Source organism: Microcaecilia unicolor, chromosome 8 (assembly GCF_901765095.1).
Source record: "Microcaecilia unicolor chromosome 8, aMicUni1.1, whole genome shotgun sequence".
Taxonomy (NCBI): Eukaryota; Metazoa; Chordata; class Amphibia; order Gymnophiona; family Siphonopidae; genus Microcaecilia; species Microcaecilia unicolor.
In genome coordinates, this window is record NC_044038.1 from 192,257,683 (window position 1) to 192,282,592 (window position 24,910).

Consider the following 24,910-nt stretch of genomic DNA (forward strand, 5'->3'; position numbering starts at 1 on the left):
TGCTCTCCTCCAGAGTCGCCGTCGAGGAAGGCTGGGAGGCCAGTACCAGAGTCTATGTCAGAATCTGTGAAGGTCTGGGAGGCGGTACCGGGCTGTCCGGAGATAGACGCATCGACACCTCCTGGATGGAGGGTGAGCGGTCCTCCCGGTGTCGACGCTTTCCGGGTGCTGAATCCCTCGACGCCCCAGAGCTCCCGGTACCATGTCTCAAAGGAGACCAGTGCCGATGCTTCTTCGCCTTCGCTCGAAGCACGTCACCGGAACTCCTCATTACCGATGAGGATGTTGGAATCCACATGCCTCCTCGGGGTGGGGTCCAACATGGGTCGGACCCGGGGGGCCTGCCCAGTAGGAGCCTTTGAGACAGATGGAGGCACACTCGACGACTCACTACTCCCAGCTAAAGGTGAAGTCTGGACAGCCATTACCTGTGCTCCCGATGTCGATGCCATCCCCGGTGCCGATATCGCCGCCGCCGACCTCAGTACCACTGTCGACGTCGAGGAACCAGCTGGAGCTCCAAAAAAAAAAACGGTCCCAAAGAACTCTTCTCGATGCCTGCGTCCGCTTTTTCAAGCTAAGACACAATTTGCAGGCTTCTGGGCGACGGTCGGGCCCAAGGCACTGTACACACCAGGAGTGCGGGTCAGTGCTCGATCGACCGCTGGCACCGAGCACACTTCTTGAAGCCGCTGGGAGGCTTCGAGGACTTCAGCGGAAAAATTGCGGCGGCGAAATCAAACAGCTTGATCGTGCCAACAAAAGGCACAAAAAAGGGAACCGCGGACGGGCGGCCAAAAGGGCCACCATGAAAAGTGAAAGTAAACTTACCAGGGCAAAAAAACTAAGAAAAACGGCTTGTTTGTTGTTTTTTTTTTTAGATAATTGGAAAAAAGAAAAAGGGCAGCCTAAAACAAAAAAGAAAGTGATACACGCTGCGAAAGGACATCTAAGTTTTCATGGACCTGCAAGAGAGCGACCGACACGCAGCCTCTCTCTACCACGGAAAAGAAAAAAGTGATGCGGGAACAGAGGCGCGCGGGTGGGAAGATGGCCGCGCATGCGCAGTGCGTCCGCCCTGCGTCCTATGGACTGTCGCAAAGACTGAAGATTTTGCTGGAAAATCTCCGTTCCTGGGGTTGCCGTGGACGCCGACCCACATGTGAGAACAAGCAGCCTGCTTGTCCTCAGAGAATGCAGGAACCAAAGAAAGCATGAGGGAAAAGGAGAGTCCTGGCTATACATGTAGTGGATAGAAAATCCAGAATCACCTTAACAGGTATCAAAGGTCAAAAAATGGAACCTACCTTGAGAATTTCATACATGTAGAACCTAATGTCGTAGTCTGTTAAAGGTCTGATACAACTGCTGTTGAAGAAAAATATAGCACTAGTCAACAGTATTACTCCTGCAGTTAGAATGGAATGGGTAATGTTACTAATGCAACATAGTAAGGGCTACAGTATTACCACAAGAGATGCTACAGGTTCTGTTTGTGGTCACACAGATCAAACAAAGGCTAACAACCCCTCCTGCAGTGCTAAGGCTGATTACATAGCATTCATCCCCTAGGGCAGTGGTTCTCAACCTGGTCCTGGAGGCACCCCATACAGTCAGGTTTCAGGATATCCACAATTAATATTCATGAAAGAGATTTGCATGCAATGGAGAGTGCATGCAAATCTCTCTCATGAATATTCATTGTGAATATCCTGAACACCTGACTGGCTGGGGTGCCTCCAGAACCAGGTTTGGGAACCACAGCCCTAGGATCTTACTTATCTATATTATCTTTATCTTACAGCTATCACTCCATGGAAAAAGCGTGGATTTAGGTCTTAGGTACCAGTAGAAACACATGCTAGCCATAGTGCCTCAGTTATGGCCATCCACTTCTTTCTATCTCATGCCTTTCTGCTCCCCCCTCCCTTTTCTTTGGGAGGAAAAAAGCAGAAAGTCTTCTTCATTTTCTTAAAGCTCAAATCACACCAAAGCTGGGAACGAGCACTATGAATCTTGCTTTGCAACAATCCAGGGATATTTTGCCACCATTTTGTAACCCTCTTCTCTTAGGGATTACCTGATAGTTCTCAATCAAGATGAACAAACCAAACTCCCTCCAGAGCCAAGTAAAGACTTCTCTGCTCTCAGGGGTTGTCGACTCTGTCTCTGCAGCATCTCCACACCCTGCTCAGGACCCTCTCCTCACCAGTCATCTTCTAAGGTTCACATGGAATGCTTGTGAAATGTGCTGCATGCAGATCCTACAGCCTCAAAGGTAACTAGGGAAAAGGGGGAATCCAATGGAATGCTGCAAGCAATACACATGCAATCACAGTACAAAGACTGTCAAAAGCCATTTAAAGCTGGAGGACAAATTTCTGTTGTAGGGAATGACCCAAGTTCCAGCTGTATTTGCTTCTGTATCAAGCAGTTTTATCTACAACTGGAATCAGACTTGGACAATACATATTTCTGCAGCTCATAGGGTAGAGAGGTTTAGCAGGCTTCTGTTCCCCCCCCCCCCCCCCTCACTTCCACCTGGAAAACTACCAATATAAAACACAAATGAGTCAGAACTGAGAAATCTTTACCTTTATTAAAAACTTGATATAGTGCTTACCTTTCCAGATCAGGGGGAAAGCATTCAGTCTGAATGTTTTTACCCATCTCTCTTAAGTCTGATCACATATGGTGAACTTTCAGCCTAGTTCTTCCTACAATACTCAATGCCAAGACACTTGACACTATTTTTTTCCCTGTTCACAACTGCCCAGTGACATTTTCCCTTACTTTTTCTCTCACCTCCTCTCCTACCTCCAACACACCTAGTCTAGTCATTTGCAGTGACAATACTAAGCCTGGCCCTGACTGCTGCATCCCCAACTAACCCCAAGAGTATAAGTCTCAGCTCAGGGATCAAACTGGACACCTTCCACAACAACAAAAACAGGAATAGCAGCATACCCAAGAGATCTGAAGGGTTAAGATAAAATAACTGCAGTAGATCAATAATAAAAATTAGACATAAACAGTTAACAGTTAATATTCAACACAGTTCTGAATTAGTACAATTTTAAGAAGTTTTCTAAATTGTAACAGATCATATTCTGTCAAATTAGCATGCAAAGAATTCCATAAGCAAGGGGCAACTTTGGAGAACAATAGCATGCTGGTTACCTTTTCTTACACTATTAGCAGCTGGTAATATTTTTTATTAATATTATTTTTTGCAATAAGATAACAGGTAACCCCAGTAAGTACCATGAAGTATTTAAGGCACAGTAATTTGAATTCTATGCGAGAGGTAACTTTTCTGTTTCAAACTTTACATTGATTGCCAATTCTATCTTACCTGATAATTTGTTTTCCTTTAGTCCCAACAGATCAGCCCAGAACTTTTGGGTTATGCCCATCTACCACTAGATGAGATGAGAATACTGAACTATACAGAAGGGTGTCTAGCTACTCAAAATCAGTATTTTGGTAACAAGAAGTAAAAGAACAGGAATAACTTCTCCTTCCTTGTTAATAAATCAATGAACACCAGAAAATTCTGTTAAGAGTCAAATAATTGGATAACTGATGTTGCAGATATAAAACAGAAATTTAATATTAAAAAAAAAACAACAACAACACACATTAAAACAAACCAGCGTGATCAGAAAAGGGCAGGTTTCTGGACTGATCTGTTCAGATCAAATGAAAGAAAATTAGTAAGGCATCATTTTTCCTTCCTTAGAATCCCTATCAGTCCAGAACTTGTGGATGTATCAAAGAAGTCCTCAAGTTTGAAGGGAACCAAATGTCAGAATCACTGAAGTTCCTAAAGAAGCATCCTTCCTGGCAAAACAACTAATCTGTATGAACAGAACACCAAGTGGCTGATCTGCAAATGTCATCAAGGGATACTGTATGTAATTCTACCCAAGAGATAGAAAACTCCCTAGTAGTGTAAGCCTTTAGGGCCAAAGGCGGTTGTTTTGCAGCCAAAATATAAGTTGATGAAGTCAGTTCTTTCAACCAACTAGCAATAGTAGCTTTAGAAGCTGATTGCTACCTTTAAGTGCTTGCACCATAAAAGGGCTAAGTCAGTTCTCTTGGCAAAAGAAAGGACGGAACTGTCCAAAGTGTGACCCCCCCACGCTTCTGTGAATTTAGGAAAGATCCCCATTAAGAAAAGGGTTTCAATTTCAGAAATTCTCCTAGCAGGAGTAATAGCCACTAGGAAAACAATTTTTAAATGTAAGATCCTTTAAGGTGGTTTTACTAAGAGAGTTCAAAAAGGAGTCCCGTAGCAACCTAAGCACTAAATTAAGGATTTCCATTCCAGACAAACTGCACAAAATGGAAACTTCAATTTATTCACCCTTTTAAGATCCTGACAAAATCTGGCCGGAGAAGATTCTACAGACACCCTCTATAACAAACTTGTACCACAACCTGCACACCTTCAAAGAATTCAAGATCAAACCCTTCTTAAAGCCATCCTCCAAGATTGCCAAAATTTGCACCTGGGAAAAAATGGAGAGAAATAGCCCTGTCTATACACCATTCTTCAAAAACTCTCCAATCTCTAGCATAAGCAACTGAAGTAGAACACTTTCTAGCCTGAAGCAAGGTTGTGATGACATCCTCAGCATACCCTTTCTTCCTTGATCTTTCAAGAGTCAAGCCATAAAAACAAAGGGAAAGATCATCCACCTGAATTGGACCCTGAAAAATAAGCCTCTTATGAGAAAAAGGTGTAGAGGAGGATCTATAAGGAGACAAATTAGGTTAGTGTACCAAGAATTCTTGGGACTGTCTGGAGCCACCAAGATTACTTATCCCAGATGTCAAGCTATTAGTTTGTTAACAACAATGGACATAGGGAAAGTCATACCTTTATCAAATGTGGGGAAAGAGTGCATATTGCACACAAAAACCCCCATCCAAATATGAAAATCTGACTGTATTAGTGTTTCATAATAGGAGAGACTATATGACAGCTGTTTTTGTCAATGTCAGTGAGCTCTCCGTTTTAATCGCTCTTCACCTTTTATTTGAATAGTAGAAAATTCTTTTTAAATTATATTAAAAAAATACCTTCTCTCCTTTCAATTTAACTATATATAATCTTTCGTAAGAACAATTTTCAGAGGTCAACCATTTGAAAAGTACTTATCTTCAGATTCTTAGAATGTAAAGATTTCAGGGTTTCAACACGAGTCATGTTTCACCAAAGCTTCTTATGAAACCCCTTCAAAGTAAAATTCCAGTAGCACACAGTCTCTGTAAAAACATACAAAAATGCGAATGTTTCAATAATGCAGACAACTGCCATCGAAAAACTTTCCGACAGCAGACTCACTATATAAAGCTTAAATGTCAAGAGATGCTAAGACCATTGAAACTTTCTTTAAGTGTGAAACGAGCATGCTTAGTAGGTTCAAACTAAAAATTTATCCTGCCAAAACTGACATTGGGCAGGAACAACCCAATCAGATATTACAAAAATTCCCACTACTTCGATTCCTAATTCAGTCCTTCGTGGGACAGTTTTCCAGTTAAAATCCACTGTTGATCCCTTCACTAAAAGAGACATGATAGTGGCTCTCCCACATGGGGGAGACCTGTCTCCAATACCACAACCTCAAATCTTCTAATAGATGTTTCTTCGTTTCCAACGTTCCACCAATGGGGCTTCTTGTACTCCCCGAATACGACTTATGTGTTTCCAATTAGTGTTTTGATATGTTCTAGAGTACAACCATATATACCACAAACATGGTCAAAAGATAGCAAACCATACCACTAGTCTCATATGTTTTACGCTGATGTCACTCATGTCACAATAGGCAGGGCATACGCTATTAGCTTGAGCACCCTGGCCACCATCAGCCAGAGGGAAGACATATATCAGAGGCCTAGTGCCAAGGCCTGAGAATACCATCTAGGCCTTCTGACCCGTAATCTCTTTGCCTGGGAACTTTCGCATTGTGTCTCAAGTCCATCAGGTCTAGAACTGGAAGGCCCCACTTCATCATGATGAATGACAATGCTTCTTTGTAAAAGTTCCCACTCCCCTCTGGGGCCAAGGAGTTTCTGCTGAGGTAGTCTGCCCAAGTGTTCATACACCTTGCTATATGAGCCACTGAAATCATGGACAAGCTTCTTCGCCCACTGGAAGAGAAAATGAACCTTGAGAGCTAGAAAGGTACTCCTGGCTCTATCTGTTGATATAAGTTACTGCTGTCGTATTGTCCAAAAGAACCCTCACTATATTTTTCTGTAGAAGATTGGCAAACATGAATAGAGCTCTGCAAACTGCTCTCAGTTCCAGATGACTGATCGGCCACATGCCTCTGCAGAGGACCACTGGCCCGGAACCGTGTGCTGAGACAATACCCCCCTCCCCCCCCCCAAAAAAAAAAAATCTTATAATCTGGCATATATAGTCAGCACTATCAAATCCAGAGATACAGGAAGTTCCCTCCTGAAGATGGCAGAATAGAAGCCACCAAGACATGCTGAGTCTCACTTGAAAATCCATGGAATGCATTGGTTGTATTCCTGGGAGATGGGTGACCAACAACTCAGATTGCTGGAGCAGTCTCATGTAAGCCTCATCCCATGGACCACATCTAAGATAACCGTAGTACATCCTAAAATATGCATGTAGTCTCATGCACAAGGAGCCTGAAGATGCAACTAGAGATAAACTTGAGCCCGAAGGAATACCTTCTCCACTCATGTGTCAACAAGGACTCAAGTATTCCAGAGGCAGAGTGGGTCAATCAACTTTTGGAAAGATCCACAACTCTTAAGGTAACCCAGAGACTCTCTTAAAAGGAGGCAGCTCTGATCAACCACGTGACCAAGTAAGGATGTACCCAGATTCCCTCATGACACAGGAAGGGTGTCAATACCAACATGACCTTTGAAAAAAGTCGTGGGCACCTTGGAGAGACCAAAAGGCAGCGCCCAGAACTTATAGTGCTGGCCTAAAATGGCAAAGCACAGAAACACGGATGAGGGGCTAAATCAGAATGTAAAACTAATCCTCTGAGGTCTAGAAAGAAAAGATATGATCGTTAATTGCATCAGGCTAAAATGATGCAATTAATCATAGGGTTTCCGTTCTGAGGTGGGTTATTCCTGGAGCATGGTTTACAATCTTACTACTTATTTCTTTAGCGCTACTAAATGTATGCAGCGCTGTACATATGAACATGTAAGAGACAGTCCCTGCCTTAAAAGAGCTTACAACCTAGTTAGGACAAACAGGATAAATAAGGAATAAGGGAATTACTTAAGGTGGGAATGATAAAACAGACATGGGTAACCGAACAAGTGAATAGCGGTAGGAGTTAAACGCAGCCTCAAAAAAGGTGGGCTTTAGCCTAGATCTGAAGACAGCCCAGAGATGGAGCTTGATGTACCGACCCAGGAAGTCTATTCCAGGCATACGGTGCAGCAAGATAAAAGGAACGGAGTCTGGAGTGGGCAGTGGAGGGGAAGGGTACAGATAAGAGAGATTTACCCAATGAACAGAGTTCCCGGGGAGGAGAGTAGGGAAAGAAGAGTGGAGAGGTACTGAGGAGCTGCAGATAGAATTCCCTCTTTCTTTGGAGCTACAAACTAGATGGAATATCTTCCAAGCCCCTCTTTAGAACATGGGACCAGGTTTACGGTTCCCAACTACAGAAGAGTCCATAAGGTTGATTTTACTGTTGCTTCTTTGTGGTACTTTCAAGGGGATTCTAAGAAAAAAAAATCTATGATAGAGTGGAAAAGTTCTAGCCGATAACCCTCAGATAAATCTCCAGAACCATAGATCTGATATTATCTTGGTCCACTCTGAAGTGCAATTAGGACTGCCTCAACAAAAAACACCTCTCAGCATGTCCTCCAGCAAGCACCAATTCTTGGAGTCACCCAGATCTTTTACCAGTTTCTCAAAATCTTGGTTAAGAGCAACTTGCCCAAAGAAAAGCAGTTTGGTAAGTCTGGCCTTCGATGCAGCATCCACGGACCAATGTCTGAGCCACAAGAGACGTCTGGCAGATACCACTAGAGACATCTCCTTTGCTGATGCTTGGAGACAATGATAGAGGGTTGTCAGCCAGATAAGCTAATCCCACCTCCAGAGACAAGAGAAAAAAAAAGGTCAATGACAGGCTGGAATCTGACTTCCTTGAAAATTCACTGGCTGCATAAGATCCACACACTGTAGCTTGCTGAGATAACATGGCAATTTCAAAGGAAAGGTCCAAAACCTAACCTCTAATCCTGAACATCCTTAAGAGCTGTGTCTCCTTCTACAGGAATAGTCCATTCTCTTTGTTACCTCTGTGACAAAGCATCCACCTTAGGCAATTAAAGCGTATTCAAGTCCCCTAGAAGGATAGGATATGATGAAATACAGCTTAGATATAGTTCAAGCCACCTAATACTGTCATCTGGTACATTCCATTGTGTAGCAAAAAGATCATGCATAGCATCATGAACACAGAAGGCTTCACGTGACATCTTAGTACCTGCCATAATATGGTCAGATGTTGAAGTAGAACTCTAAGCCACCAGAGTAGAAGTGGAGTGGAGGAGTGGCCTAGTGGTTAGGGTGATGGACTTTGGTCCTGGGGAACTGAGTTCGAATCCCACTTCAGGCACAGGCAGCTCCTTGTGACTCTGGGCAAGTCACTTAACCCTCCATTGCCCCATGTAAGCCGCATTGAGCCTGCCATGAGTGGGAAAGCGTGGGGTACAAATGTAACAAAAAAAATATTCCAAACCTCAAACTTCGGTATTAAAAGGAAGATAATTGTACTTGTGGAACAGCCAAGCCACTGTAGGGTCACCACCTTCCTCAGAAAAGAGTTCTTCTAAGAGTCTCTAAAAGCCGAATAACCAGATACCACAGAAAGGAATCCCTCAGAGCACAGACAGTGCTGACTTCATTGCTAACTCCGGAAGGTTATCCGATCTCTTCCTTTTAGTAAACATGTCCTGCAACTGAGCAGTACCCACAAAGATCCTGGGGTGTTTGAGTTCAATTTTTTTATTTTTTACAATTTTTTCGAATCATTTCAAGAATACATCTTCTTTGGCAAAGAGATGATTAACAGAGGAAAAAAAATTATTACAAAATATTCTAATTCCATCTTACATTGAAATAATAAGAAAAAAGAAGAAATAATTTTGCTTAAGATTATTAGATTTACAATATAAGATGAAAAATTTTTTGAAACTCTTTATATCATTCATCTATAGTCCACAATATAGGAGGCATGTCAGAATATTCATGTAATCACAAAGAATAAACTAAAGATTCTTTCCATAAAAAACTAGGGAGTGAGAGGGAGGTCCAGGAGTTCCTAATTATTCACGGAGTAGATGTAATTTGTCTTAACTGTGCAGAAGGTAACAGGGCACTTTTAGAGTCCAAAAAGGAATTAAATTGTATAGGATCAAAAAATATATATTTTACAGAGTTTAATTTAACAACACATTTGCATGGGAAGTTTAACCAGAAAGAGCACCCCAATTGTTGTATCTTTGGGCGTAATTTAAGAAATTCTTTACGCCGTTTTTGGGTTGCTTTAGAAATATACGGAAACATTCTTATTTTGGTAATTCATAAAGAGCTGTTCTCTATATAAGAAAATTGCTTTTGTTGGTTCTTTTTCTTGTAAGGTAATAAGTAGCAAATTTTTGATATAGTGGATAGGCCTTTTCCGGTATCTTCAGAACTTCACCTAAGTATCTTTTAAAGGTTAGTAATGGAGCTCTCATAGGCTGCTTTGGAAATTTATCACTCTAAGTGTATTGGCTCTCTGAGCATTCTCCAAGTTTCTATTTATTCTGTAGATATTGATTTTCTTTAATTAAATTAGTTTGTACTTGATGAGACTTTTGTATTTCTTTCAAATTATTTTCCATTGATTTGTCCATAGTTTGTATTCTTCCTTCTAGGACTGGTACTTTATTCAATAGTGTCTAAGATTCATCAAGTAATGGGAAAACCTTTGTAAAAATAAAGTTTCCAGATTCTTCAATGCTTCCCAAATGGCATCAAACGTTATATTTTCTGGTTTCTCCCCCAATAAAAACTTACTTGTTGATCTGTATGAGTAGACTGCTCTATTGATCCTGCTTTCCTTTGGTAGCTGGTCTCCAGTCAAGACTCTCCCCACGCTCACTTCCAGCACTTCATGTGCTGTTGCCCTCGGCAGGCTTTCGTCCGAGTTGGGTTCCCGTTCCGAGAGTCCCCTCCACCTCTTGGGAACTAGGGGTTTCTCGGTCCCTTCTCAGCATGTCTGTCGGCATGGGTGGGGCTAACCGCTGTTCGGGGCTCAGCGTTGTTTCTATCTCCTGGCATTGAGGCGGCTCTCCTTCCCCCGCACTCTCCGACGTCGGAGTTCCTGCATCCAATACTGCTCCCGAAGTGAAGAAACACTCCAAGTAACAGCCAACGGCAGAGCAGGAGCCGCAGGACCCGCTCTCTGCCTGCCCCTCCTCTTAGCATGCCAAAAGGAGTTCACGAGGAAACCAAGGTATTTGAACAGGAGCGTCTTTTGAAAGCTCCCTCTCAGTCGCCATCTTGCCCCCTATTCTTTGAGTTCATTTTAATAAATAAGCCTGATGTAACAAAACAAATTCAGGAGAAAAGGGCTTCCACAGCCCTAAAATACTCTGAAGACACAGTAGAGAGTAAGGGAGCTGAATTCGACACTGTGAATGATGAGGGCACCAATTGCAGCAGCTGGGCAACATGTGGGTATCCGAAACTGGACAATTTTCCACGCTCTGCGAGGGTAACAGAAGCCAGTCCTTGAAGAGCACAACAACTGTACTCCACCCCCCCCCCCCACACCACCTACCCATCAGTGGCATCCATGCTTAAAATTGAGCTGAGATTGACTATCATTTCCTCCGACACCTCTAAGGCTCTCTGTATCGAGAAAAGAGAAGAGGAGCACAGGAGCAACATTTAACAGATTCTGCTGCCATGAGATCCCACTAGAGAGGCTGCGGCTGTTAGGCTGGGAAGCAAAAGACCAGAAAACAAAGGTGAAACAGAGCACATAAAGAACAAATACAGTAGTCACTGGCTCCTTGGTAGCTCCCACCATTGACAGCCGAACAGCAGAAATTAAAGTACTGTGAAAACTTCACCACTAGACAGACACCCCATGAAATAGATAATAATAGTAATTGCCACAGCCACTTTTTGTCTGCCGTCTATTTGTTTTTGTTTTTTGTAAGGAGGAAGGAAGCCCGCACCACCAGGTATACCCTTCAAATCCTAGGCAGCAGGTCAAGCCTGTCTCCAAGTTGAAATGGACAACATATACCAGACCAGGAGCAAGTGTGCACAGAAGAGTCCAGGATCTGTACAGCGAATCACCTATCACTTGCTGGAGATAAGAGAGTACTAAATTGAGCTCTGCCAACTAGAATGATGTGCAATGCTCCAAATCAGTATTTCTCTATCTCCACCTGCTGGTAGAAAGGCATAAACCACAAGTGCTAGTCTGATCTGCTGGAGACGTTAAGGAAAGGGAGGACACACTACTACATTTATGTTTACCTAAAAAGCCTTGGTGGCACAGCATTTACCACTTCAGCAAATGAGCCAGTATGATGCCAAGATTTGTTAATTAGAGACATGTTATATTTGCCCTCCCCTGGAAAACTAGCTGGGACCACAACCCTTGTTTAAAATAAAGCAACAGTCAGTAGTCAGAGCTAAATTTCAAGAAGTGAACAAAGATGTAACAGAAATTAAATGACAAAGCCTTACCTTAAAATCTGTGTTGTTTACATGCTCAAAGACTAAAGCAGGTGTCCGGGACTACAGAAAAAGAGGAAGCAAATCAGATTTTTATTCCTTAAGAAACTCCTCCCTGCACAAAAAGCACAATATAGGTGGCCATACAGTCCTCAGGAGGTAGCCTAGGGCACACTGAAGAAACGCTGACATCTAATACTCTCTGTCCTTCAGAAAAGCACAATGTTCTTAGGGAAGAAGTACTAAACTAGATTAAAAGTGAACTAGATCTAGCACAGCAGGCAGCTAAGGGGTGGCTATGTAGGGAAGTGCTTCTCAGTCCTCTCCTGGAAGCACATCTAACCAGCTGAGTTTCCAGGGTGAAAATGAATATGCAAGAAACAGATTTAAATACAAGGATCTCCAATATGAAGAAATTAGATCTTACCTGCTAATTTTCTTTATTTCCTCCAGACCAGTTCAGATGATTGGGTTATGCACTTCTACCAACAGATGGAGACTGAGGAAATACTAACCTCAAAGGGAGCTTATAAGTACACTGTGCAGCCTCTGGCCAGTATTGCAATAATAAAGTTCGACGTACAATCGGGAGAGTCTTCAAGAAGCATACCGAATAAAGGCAATTAGCCAACAACCAAACTGAGTCCTCATGATATGGAGTAAACATGAAAATCATTGTCAGTCGTTTTCTGTCTGTCTCTTTTTGGTAAACAAAAGAACAAAATGAACCCAAAAGACTCTACCACCACAAAACAACAGAACCACTGCCAACCTGTATCACTCCGATTATATCTTTCTTCATTTCTTAATGCTCCACAACAAACTCCAGGGTGGGCTCTGAACTGGTCTGGTGGAACTAAAGGAAAGAAAATTAGCAGGGAAGATATAATTTCTCCTTCCTCATCATTCCTTCAGACCAGTTCAGACGAATGGGAAGTAAAAGCAGTTACTTCAAGAGGGTGGGGGGGGGGGGGGGGGGAGAGGATTCCTATGCCCGCAGACAAAACCTGCCACTCAAAATAGGTGACCTGCCAAGCCTGAACATCCAAGCAATAAGGCCTAGCGAATGGAGGGATGACCAGTTAGCCACTCTATATATGCTCTCAGCTCAAGAGGCTCTGCGGAACATGATGCCTGTTGAGAAAATACACCAACGCAACAGCCTCCTCCAACCATCTTGAAATGGAAGCCCTAGAAGCTACCTCTCCTTTCCTGGGGCCACCAAAGAGAACAGCCAGCTGATCTGATCGGTGAGACCGCTCCATCTTTCAAAGTTATTTCTGCAAACATCTTCAAACATCCAAACGATAAAGATGCTGCATCTCCCAACACAGGCAAGACTACATCCTGGTTTACATGGGAAAGAGGAAACCACCTTAACTTGAAACAATTTTTTATTGATTACAAAATCCAATACATTCACATGTAATTTGTAACAACCAGATTCAAGCAAATCCAGCGTAATAACAACCACCTTTTGCCAAAGTCCATTAGTAATTCCTCGTCATCAGGTTTTCTCCCTTTTCTCTTCTACCCCCCCCCCCCCCCCAAAAAAAAAAAAATCCCCACTAATTCGCAAAAATCAACATGGTTGTAGAATTCTGAGATGTAGGCTGGACTTTTACCCTTCAGGACCCAACCTACCCTTACATGTTACATACCCTATCTCCTGTTCCCTACCACCTTAACCCTTCCCTTCCCTGTGAAACCTGGTCCCCCTTACCCAGCCACCCTCAGGAGGAACCACCTTAGAAGGAACAGCCCAAATAACCATCTTATCCCTGTGAAACTCCAGAACAGTTCCTACAGGAAAGCACCTGCATCTCCAACACATATCTTGCCAACTATATAGCTACCAAGAACACAGTCTTAAGACTCATGTTCTTTAGAGAGGCACCTGAAAGTAGCTCAAAGGGCGACGTAACCAAGGCCAAAAGGACAGATTAAGATCTCATGGAGAAACAGGCAGTCTTGGGGGCCTGAGCAACTGCACCCCTCCCCTGAGATATCAGACAACATCCGGATGGCCAATGGCTTACACTGAATACGAAAGAACATCAAGGCCAACTCCGAGACCTATACCTTGAGAGAAGCTAATGCTAAGCCTTTATCTAAACCGCCTGCAAAAAAACAGGACATCAAGACTGAGGCTTGCAACAGAATCTTCTGGCGCTCAGAGAAAAACCCTGAGAATGCCCTAGACATGAAAATAAGCTAAACAAGTAATTTATAAATTAAGATCTCTGCGGTGTACAATACAATTTATAGTTTATTTGGGTTTGCTATACCGCCATTAGCTAACTGGCACATTACAGCGGTGTACAATTCTAAAACAAGGAGAAACAGAAAGGAACTACAATATTGGATAAGACAGTGGGTAAGCTAACCCAATCATTCAAGCTTGCACACAATGGTAAAGGGGGGAAAAAAAAGTAAGAGGGAAATATTGCAGGAACTGGAGGGAAACGAAAATACCTCACATAGGGTTTAAACGATTGTCCAAAAAGGCCGTGTTTCAGCGCTGTTTTAAATTTTTTAAATGACAATTCTGAACAAATTGAGAGGGTCATAGAGTTCCAGAGGGAAGGTGCAGTGAAGAAGCCCGATATCTTGTTGATTCCAATTGAGCAGCTCAAGGATTAGGTAGATATAAACAGTGAATTTATCAAGCGAAGGAGACGTGCAGGAAAATAAGGAATAGTGAGGTTAGAAAGATATTGGGGGGTAGCCTGAATGATAGCTTTAAACACGAGAAAGTCTTGAAAATGATCTGTTGTTCTACTGGGAGACAATGTGATTTATGGAAAAGCGGAGTAGTGTGGTCCATTTTGGGTATGGTGAAGTAATTTGAGAGCAATATCCTGGAGAGTTTGAAGTTTCTAAGAAGTGAATGAGAACAGCTGAGATAGATCTGTTCTCATAATAGAGAATCAACACATGGAAGGTGTCATAATCAAAGAATATATAAACAGAGTGAAGCTGACGAAGAATAAAGAAACCAGTTTTACATAAACTAGAAATTTGTTGAGAAAAATTTAGTTGCAAGTCTAAGGTTACACCTAAACACCAGAAAGAGGTTACCAAAGAGAGATCATAACCGAGAAGATTTAGAGGAGAGGAGGGAATGGTAGACCACCCATGAACCAACTAAGAAAAAGAAAAGGAATTCCAATAAATCAGATAGGAAAGCACACCCGATCCACCACATTCAAAACAAAAGACATACAAACCATGCAACTAGAGAGCTGCACGGGAATGGAGTTCGCAGGATTCCCGCAGGGACGGAAGCAGGTCCTGCGGGGTTCCCGTGGGGACGGAAGCAGTTCTGCAGGGTTCCCGTGGGGATGGAAGCAGGTCCTGCGGGGTTTCCGCGGGGATGGAAGCAGTTCTGCGGGGTTCCCGTGGAAGCGTAAGCTGCACTGCATCAGCCTCTCATCTACCGAGTACCTTGAGTGCTGTCTCCTCCTCCTCGCTTTAACAGCACAAATGTGGAAAGTCTTCCGTTAAGGAGGTGTAGAGACACAAATAATGATGGAATTCAAAAGGCTTGGGATGAACACTGAGGATCTCTAATTAGAAAATGGAAGTTATAAAAATCCTAACCTTAAATGGCTGCACGTGTGTGGATGTGTCAAGTGACGCTTAGATGGCGACTCTGGCTGTGATTAACTAGGGCCGATACCAGGCAGACTTGTATGGTCTGTGTCTAATATATGGCAGTCTGGTTTAGGATGGGCTAGAAAGGGCTTAGACAGCAACTTCAGTGGCTGGAACATAAGGACAGTGCTGGACATATTTTTACGGTCTGTATCCCACAAATGAGAAGACGAATAGACTGGAGTGGGCTTCAGCGAGAACTCCAGCAGCTGGAACATAAGAATAGGGCCAGATAGACTTCTATGGTCTATGTTCCAGAACACGAAAAAAAGTATATAATATCACACTCGTTGATTCAATCATGAATTGATAATGAGTGGACTACTGGGCAGACTGGATGAACCGTTCAGGTCTTTATTTGCTGTCACTTACTATGTTACAATTAATCCTTTTTGCTCCCGGGCTGATGCTCAGACCTCAGCTCTTGACACAGGCAAGTGCATGTGGTTACCTCTCAGCACACAGTGCCAGAAATCAGAGACCAAATCTTACATGTGCACACCAGAGTGTTCTAAGTTTCAGCTTCCATTCCTTCCTTACCTACAGTGATGTGGCTCAATCCAGAGAGAGACTGAGGGAGCTGACCAGAATTTTCTTTTATGTACCATTAAATTCTTGCGGGGATGGGTGGGGACAGGTTGGGATGGATTAAATTTTGCGGGGATGGGTGGGGATGGGTAAGATTGTAGCGGGACAGGCGGGGATGGTAAGATTTCTGTCCCCGTGCAACTCTCTAAATCCAAACACAGACTAAAATACAATAAAAACGTAAATATCGACATGCCAGAGTCCCTGCACAGCTATTAGGCAAAAGGACCCAAATGCCATAACAAAAAATGTACTTTTAATTTTTTTTACATTTTAAGAGAACCTTCCATCCTAACACCCCCCCCCCCCCCCAAACTAGGCAAAGATTCTATAATAAGTACATAAGTACTGCCATACTGGGAAAAAGACCAAGGGTCCATCGAGCCCCAGCATCTTGTCCACGGACAGCAGCCAATCCAGGCCAAGGCACCTGGCAAGCTTCCCAAACGTACAAACATTCTATACATGTTATTCCTGGGATTTTGGATTTTCCAAGTCCGTTTAGTAGCAGTTTATGGACTTGTCCTTTAGGAAACCGTCCAACCCTTTTTAAACTCTGCTAAGCTAACCGCCTTCACCACATTTTCCGGCAATGAATTCCAGAGTTTAATTACACGTTGGGTGAAGAAAAATTTTCTCCGATTTGTTTTTAAATTTACTACACTGTAGTTTCATCGCATGCCCCCTAGTCCTAGTATTTTTGGAAAGCGTGAACAGACGCTTCACATCCACCTGTTCCACTCTACTCATTATTTTATATACCTCTATCATGTCTCCCCTCAGCCGTCTCTTCTTCAAGCTGAATAGCCCTAGCCTCCTTAGTCTTTCTTCATAGGGAAGTCGTCCCATCCCCGCTATCATTGTTAGTCGCCCTTCGCTGCACCTTTTCCAATTCTACTATATCTTTCTTGAGATGCGGCGACCAGAATTGAACACAATACTCAAGGTGCGGTCGCACCATGGAGCGATACAACGGCATTATAACATCCTCACACCTGTTTTCCATACCTTTCCTAATAATACCCAACATTCTATTCGCTTTCCTAGCCGCAGCAGCACACTGAGCAGAAGGTTTCAGTGTGTTATCGACGACGACACCCAGATCCCTTTCTTGGTCCGTAACTCCTAACGTGGAACCTTGCATGACGTAGCTATAATTCGGAGCCAAATAAAAAAAGGCACTTGAATTTGTTGATCCCAACAGGCTCTATTCAGAGAAGGCAAAAACAATTTGTATGTCACCTCAGATATAAAGAGATCTGAGGATCAAAGGTCACCTGTCATACGTATTATGAATGAAAACCAACAATTTGACCACCACCTAAAATTATACGGCAACCAATGATATTTATGGTACAAAGGGGGTAACAATCAAATTTATATGCATTCACCAGCAGGCATATAGCAGTGTTTCTGCAGCATTTGGCTCTTCCTCTCATATCTTTTTTAATCCTGCCAACGCCACATTGCCATAGTTCAGTTATGACAAAGCATGAATGAAGGAGTGAAATGCAGATTCATCAAATAAACCCCTAAAAGCACACAGCTCTCAAGGTGTGACATAGCCTTTAAATATAAGTCCATTTACCTGGCCAGAAAGGTGAATTGATGCTCTATAAGAACCCCCAATACTTAAAATCATCCACAATGGGTACAGATATATTCAATAAGGACACAAACATTGAGAGATGCGGTGCCTGGTCATAATCCAACATGCAGAGGTTTTGGGCATGTTTATAAAAACAGCCTATCAGTTTTCAACCAGTGATCAATTGCAGACATACAAGACTGAAGTGGACACAAGTCACAGGTCTCGGAAGAAATGCACGATTTTAGTAGAATATCATCCATATAAGCACACACGTTTACCCCGAATGACACTATCACCATCATAAAGGGCTAACAAAAAAAACAACAAAAAAAAACATTAAGGAGCAAAGGAGACAATGCTGAACCATTCTAAATCAGAAATCTTCAAAATTTCCACCCCAGTTGATACCGCAGAAGTGCAGCCAGAACAAAAGGAAGCAAACCAGCTCAACACACTCTCACACAATCCCAATGATTGTAATCGAGATGGCCATCAGATCGAGGGGCAACCTCAAAACCAGGTCACCAGAATCTAGAATTTCACTTACCTCACTCAAGAATGATGTGATAGTCAACTCAGTACTATAACCTTGCCTGAAAGTCAACTGCCTAGAATGAAGAAAAATACTTCTACTATAATAAAACACACCTCCAACGTTCTGAAGCTGACTCCGTGGCTTCAGGTTCGTAAGTCTGTTCGGTGTCACATCTCTCTATGCCCCGCCCTCGCTTCAAAATGTTATGACGTCGAGGGCGGGTAAGAAGAACGCAGGAGGACTGACTGACGCTCCGTTCTCAAGGCAAGCTGACTCCGTGGGCGGCCAGGGCTTTCAAAGAACGCCGCCGCTTCGACTGGGTGGCTGGGGGGGGGGGGGGGGGACGCATAATCGCTGGGTGGCTGCAGGGGGGCAGGGGAGACAGGAGAATCGCTGCATGGCTCGAGGGAGGGGCAGGAGAGGTAGCATTATCGCTGGGTGGCTGGAGGGGGAGAAGGGGAGACAGGAGAATCGCTGCATGGCTCAAGGGGGGGCAGGGGATACAAGAGAATCGCTGGGTGGCTGGAGGGGGGCAAGGGAGACAGGAAAATAGCTGGATGGCTGGAATGGGGGCAGGGCAGAGAGCACAATTGCTGGGTGGCTGAAGGGGGGGCCAGGGGATACAGCATAATTGCTGGGTGGCTGGAGGGGGGGGGGACACGGGAGAGAGCAGAATCACTGCATGGCTCGAAGGGGGGCAGGGGATAAAGGACAATCGCTGGGTGGCTGGAGGGCTGCCAGGGGAGAGCAGAATAGCTGGGTGGCTGGAGGGGAGGCAGGGCAGAGAACACAATCGCTGGGTGGCTAGAGGGGGGGCAGGGGAGAGACCATAATCGCTGGGTGGCTGGAGGGGGGGGGGGGGCAAGGGAGAGAGCATAATCGCTGGGTGGCTGGAGGGGGGAGCAGGGGAGAGAGGTCAATCGCTGCATGGCTCCAGGGGGGGCAGGGGATACAGGAGAATCGCTGGGTGGCTGGAGGGGGGGGGCAGGGGAGACAGGAAAATAGCTGCGTAGCTCAAACGGGGGCAGGGCAGAGAGCACAATTGCTGGGTGGCTGAAGGGGGGGGCCAGGGGATACAGCATAATTGCTGGGTGGCTGGGGGGGTGCCCGGAAGAGAGCAGAATCACTGCATGGCTCGAAGGGGGGCAGGGGACACAGGACAAATCGCTGGGTGGCTGGGGGGGGGGGGCAGCGCAGAGAGCACAATCGCTTGGTGGCTGGAGGGGGGGCCAGGGGAGAATCGCTGGGTGGCTGGAGGGGGGCAGGGGACACAGGACAATCACACACACACTCTCTCTCTCTCTCACACACAGACAGACTCGCACCCAGGTCTCACTCTCTGTCACACACACACACTCGCATGGTGCTGCCAACCATGCAGAGAGGGGGAAGGCAGGGGGTCCTAAGACCTGAGAGGGGGGAGGGGATCCTGAGACCAGAGGGGGGGGGGGAGGGGGTGCTGAGACCACAGAGGGAGGGGGGAGGTATCTCTGTCACACACACACACTCTCTCACAGTCACTGTCTTTCTCTCACTCTCATACAGTCTCTCACACTATGTCTCACACTGTATCACATTCACTATGTGTCACACAGTCACTCTCACAAACTCTCGGTCTCACAGTCTTCCGTGCCGGCTGCGATGAAGCTCCCTCCATCGACGGAGAGTCAACCCGGGGGGCAGCTGAGGCCAATGCCCCAGGCGGCACGACGTCGAGGGCCTCACCACAGGCGGGGAGCCAGCCGCCACATGTATAGACTGTACCGTCGGCGCAAGCACCTCTGGTACCGGAACAGACGGTCACAGCAGCCTTTCCAGGATCCCTGGAAGAAGGCATTGAGGCGCTCGTCAAGAGTGTCTGTCGAGGAAAGCTGTGGAGTCTGTACAGGAGTCAAGGTCTAGAATCTGCCGAGGAGGAGGCGGTACCGGACTGTCCAGAGACCGGCACATCGACGACCGTCTTGTATGGAGGGTGAGCGGTCCTCCCGGTGTCGACGCTTCATGGGGGCTGATTCCCTCGACGCCCCGGAGCTCTCGGTACTATGACGAGAAGGGGACCGATGGACTGTGCTTCTTTGCCTTCACTCGCGGCACGTCACTGGTACCCCTTGGTACCGACAAGGACATGGAATCCACACACCTCCTCGGGGTCGGGTCCGAAATAGGATGGTCGAGATCCCCGATGGCCGTACCGCTAGGAGCCCTCGAGGCAGGTGGTAGACGCCTACTCGAATGGTTCCCTGCTGCCAGCATGTGATGGTCTCTGGTCAGCCATTACCTGCGGCTCCCGAGGTAGTCGATGCACTCTCTCGGTGCCGACATCGTACGATCCTCGGTACCGCTGTCGACATCGATGCCGAAGCACCGTGCAAAGTTCCAAACAGGCGTTCCCGGTTGAGCTTGTCTCGACGTTTGTGTCCGCCTTGTAGGCTAAGACATAACTTTCATGCGTCTGGGGCGATGGTCTGTGGGCCCAAGGCACTGGATACACCACGCGTGAGGGTCGGTGCCTGAGATTGCTCGGTTGCACCGAGTGCACTTCTTGAAGCCGCTAGTGAGCCTCGATGTCATAGACAGAAAAATAGTGGCAGCGAAATCAAGATTCGCGATGGTGCCAAAGGAAGGGCACAAAAAAGGGAGGAAAACCCGTACGGGCGGCCAAAATGGCCACACATGACGACGAAAGGAAACTTGAGGGTAAACTAAAGAAACTAAGGGAAAAAATCTTTTTTTTTTTTTTAAGAAAACTAACAGCTCGTGCACGAGCACAACGAAGAAGAAAAAAAACGGCAAAAAGCCGACTAAAACGAAGGCTCTTCTTTTCTGGGGCACAGAACAGCCGTAAACAGCCGCTCTTGACCACGGAAAAAGAAGACGAAGCAGGACTCTCGCACGACGGGCAGGAAGATGGCCGCGCGCTCAAAGGCTTTAGCAACTTTTGTTGTTAGGAAGATTTTCCGGACCTGGGGCTGCCGTGGACGTCACCCATTGTTGAGAACAAGCAGCCTGCTGGTCCTCGGAGAATAAGATGATACCTTTAGACATAACTTAATACATTTCTTGATAGCTTTCGAAGGTTGCCCTTCTTCATCCGATCGGAAATAAGCAAATGTGGTAGATGACAGCATATATAAGTAAAACATCCAAGCATTTCATTTTACTTATATATACTGTCGTCAGATCGGAAATAAGCAAATGTGGTAGATGACGTATATATAAGTAAAACATCCAAGTATTTCATTTTACTTATATATACTGTCATCTACACATTTGCTTATTTCCGATCTGACAAAGAAGGGCAACCTTCGAAAGCTAATCAAGAAATGCATTAAGTTATGTCCAATAAAAAAGGTATCATCTGTTTTCTTTTCCATGTTTTATTTTGTTTGATTTCTATTGATTACCTTTAAAAGTGGACTAACACGGCTACCACACCTCTTTACATTTCTTTGAAGGGGTGAACAAACATGTGGATAAAAGTGAGCCAGTCGATATTGTGTATCTGGAATTTCAAAAGGCATTTGGCAAGTACCTTATGAAGACTCCAGAGGAAACTGGAAAGTCATGGGATAGAAAGTAGCATTCTATGTGGATTAAAAACTGTAGGGTTAAATGGTCAGTATTCTCAATGAAAAAGGATAGAGAGTGGGGTTCCTCAGGGGTCTGTGCTTGGGACTGCTGCTTTTAACATATTTATAAATGATCTAGAGATGGGAGTAACTAGGAGGTAATTAAATTTGCTGACGACACAAAGTATTCAAAGTCGTTAAATCGTGAGAGGATTGTGAACAATTACAAGAGGACCTTAAGAGACTGGAAGACTGGGCGTCTAAATGGCAGATGACATTTAATTGTGAGCAAGTTGCAAAGTGATACATGTGGAAAAGAGGAATCCTTACTATAGCAACGTAATGCAAGGTTCCAAGTTAGGAGTCACCAACCAAGAAAGGGATCTCACGTTGTCGTTGATGATACCTTGAAACCCTCTGCTCAGTGTGCTGAGGTGGCTAAGAAAGCAAATAGAATGTTAGGTATTATTAGTAAAGGAATGGAAAACAAAAGTGAGGATGTTATAATGCCTTTGTATGGTGCGACTGCACGTCGAATATTGTGTTCAATTCTGGTCACCACATCTCAAAAAAGATATAGTGGAATTAGAAAAGGTACAGAGAAGGGCGACAAAAATGATAAAAGGGATGGGTAACTTCCCTATGAGGAAAGACTGACGCGTCTAGGGGGCTGAAGGGGGATATGATAGAGGTCTATAAAATAATGAGTGGAGTGGAACGGGTAGACATGAATCATTTGTTTACCCTTTCCAAAAATACCAGGGAGAATGCGATGAAGCTACAAAGTAGTAAATTTAATACGAATTGGGAGAAAATCTTTCTTCACTCAACGTATAATTAAACTCTGGAATTCGTTGCCAGAGAATGTGGTGAAGGTGGTTAGCTTAGCGGGGTTTAAAAAAGGTCTGGACGGCTTCCTAAAGGAAAAGTCTGTAGACCTTTAATAAATTGACTTGGGGAAAATCCACTGCTTATTTCTGGGATAAGCAGCATAAAATGCATTGAATTTTTTTCAGGATCATACCAGGTATCTGTGACCTGGATTGGCCACTGTTGGAAACAGGAGGTTGGGCTTGATGGATCTTTGGTCTGTCCTATTGTGACAATACTCATGTACTTAAGTTTGCTTGCTTTTTTTTTTTTTAATTTTTATTTTACAATTCTGTGTTTATGAATATCCTACAATTACACTTTTAAGCCATAATCTTTAAGCTACCAAGCACAGAATAATGTCACTTACCCACAAAGATGTCCTCTTCTCTCAGAACTTCTCAGAAAGCCAGAGGATGTGGTAAGAGCAGTTAGTGTATCTGGGTTTAAAAAAAAGGTTTGGACAAATTCCTGGAGGAAAAGTCCATAGTCTGCTATTGAGACAGACATGGGAAGCAACTGCTTGCCCTTGGATTTGTAGTATGGAATGTGAAAATTAGGTTCTTACCTTGGTAAGAACAGCAGGTGGAGATAGAGAACCACAGTGACCCTTGGACGGCTAGCCCCAACTGCCTTCAGTATTTGAAATTTCCAAAGCAGAGTGAATAAGAAAGGTAATATCACATAAACTTTCCTCATAGCGAAAAAAATGCCCCAGAACCGGAGCAATAACCACACAAAGGAGGGACAAATTCAACCTCCTGCAATAGAACAGCATGTAGAAACTTTAAGAACTGTTCCTCAACTCCTCCTGATGAGATACAATATCTGCATGAAAGAACTGAACAAAACACAAAGTCAGACAGGGAGGGATCATGGATTCATCTGCTGTGACTAAAGGAAAGAAAATTACCAAGGTAAGAACCTAATTTTCCCTTCTTTGTCATCAACAGCAGATGAATCCATTAACTGATGGGATGTACAAAAGCACTCCCTACGTAGGGTGGGAACCGGCAACTCCACGAGCCAGTACCTGTGCTCCAAAATGCGCGTCCTGCTTCAGTGCCACATCCAGCCTGTAATGCCGTACAAACAAGAGCTGAGAAGCCCAAGTAGCTGCACGACAGATTTCTTGAAGAGAAAGGACACCTGTTTCAGCCCACGAGGAGGAAATCGCTCTCGTGGAATGCGCTTTAAACGCTTCAGGGGGAACCCGCCCTGAAAGCAGATACGCAGAAAAGATGACTTCTCTGAGCCAACGGGCTATAGTGGCAACGCTGGGCATCCACGTCGAGGACCTGTCAACAAGACAAAAAGATGATCAGAAGTCCTGAAGTCATTTGACATCTATAGATACTGCAGCAGAGCCACATATTAACAACATCTAAAAGATGTAATAGCCCAAAGGAATCCGGAAAATCCTCCCTAGAAAAGGAAGGTAGAAAAATGGGCTGGTTCAGGTGAAACGCTGAAACCATCTTAGGCAGGAAGGAAGGCACTGTACGTACTGTCACCCCGGACTCTGAGAACTGCAGAAAAGGGTCCCAACAGGAAAGCGCCTGAAGCTCAGATACGCGTCTAGCCGACGTAATGGCCACCAAAAAGACTGTCTTGAGAGTCACATCCTTCTGTAAAGCTCACTTGAGCAGCTCGAAAGGCGAGCGCTGGAGAGCCTTCAACACCAGCCCCAGGCCGGACAAGGCAACCGCATGGGAGGGCGGAGCCGAAGCACCCCTCTAAGAAATCGGGCAATGTCCAGATGAGCAGCAAGTGATAGGCCAGAGACCTTCCTCGGTAACATGACAACGCTCCCACTTGCACCTGAAGGGAATTGTAAGCCAAGCCTTTTTTAAGCCATCCTGCAAGAAGTCCAGGACCAGCGAGACCGTAGCCCTTGCAGGAGAAACCTCTTTCGGGACACACCACTCCTCAAACTTACGCCATATCCAAGCATAGGTTGCGGAAGTAGACCGCTTGCGGGCCTGCAAGAGTGGAGATGACCTTGTTAGAGTAGCCCTTCTCTCAATTACGCCCTCTCAAGAGCCAGGCCATAAGACCAAATCGGCTGACAGAAGCTGCAGGTGGATCTCGGCCCAGTGGCAAATCTGAGCAGCCTCCGCGGCCAGGGCCCTGCACTGAGTGCCGCCCTGACGATTGATGTAGGCCACCGCTGTCGTGTTGTCTGACAGAACCCGGACAGTAAGCCCCTCCAGAGTCTTGTGGAAGGCCATAAGAGACTGGAATATCGTTCTTAGTTCCAAGCGATTGATGGACCACCCTGCCTCCACGGGTGTCCACTGACCCTGAGCATAGCTTCCCTGGCA

At 44.8% G+C, this 24,910-nt stretch overlaps 1 protein-coding gene across 1 annotated transcript in view; it reads right to left on the reverse strand.

The window, feature by feature from the left end:
- The window catches only part of CSNK2A1 (casein kinase 2 alpha 1), a 235,371-nt gene that overhangs the window by 100,385 nt on the left and 110,076 nt on the right, over nucleotides 1-24,910 (reverse strand). Inside the window, 3 exon segments of the mRNA XM_030211651.1 lie at nucleotides 1,308-1,352; nucleotides 1,354-1,368; nucleotides 11,789-11,839. Coding sequence (XP_030067511.1) covers nucleotides 1,308-1,352; nucleotides 1,354-1,368; nucleotides 11,789-11,839 — 111 coding nt within the window.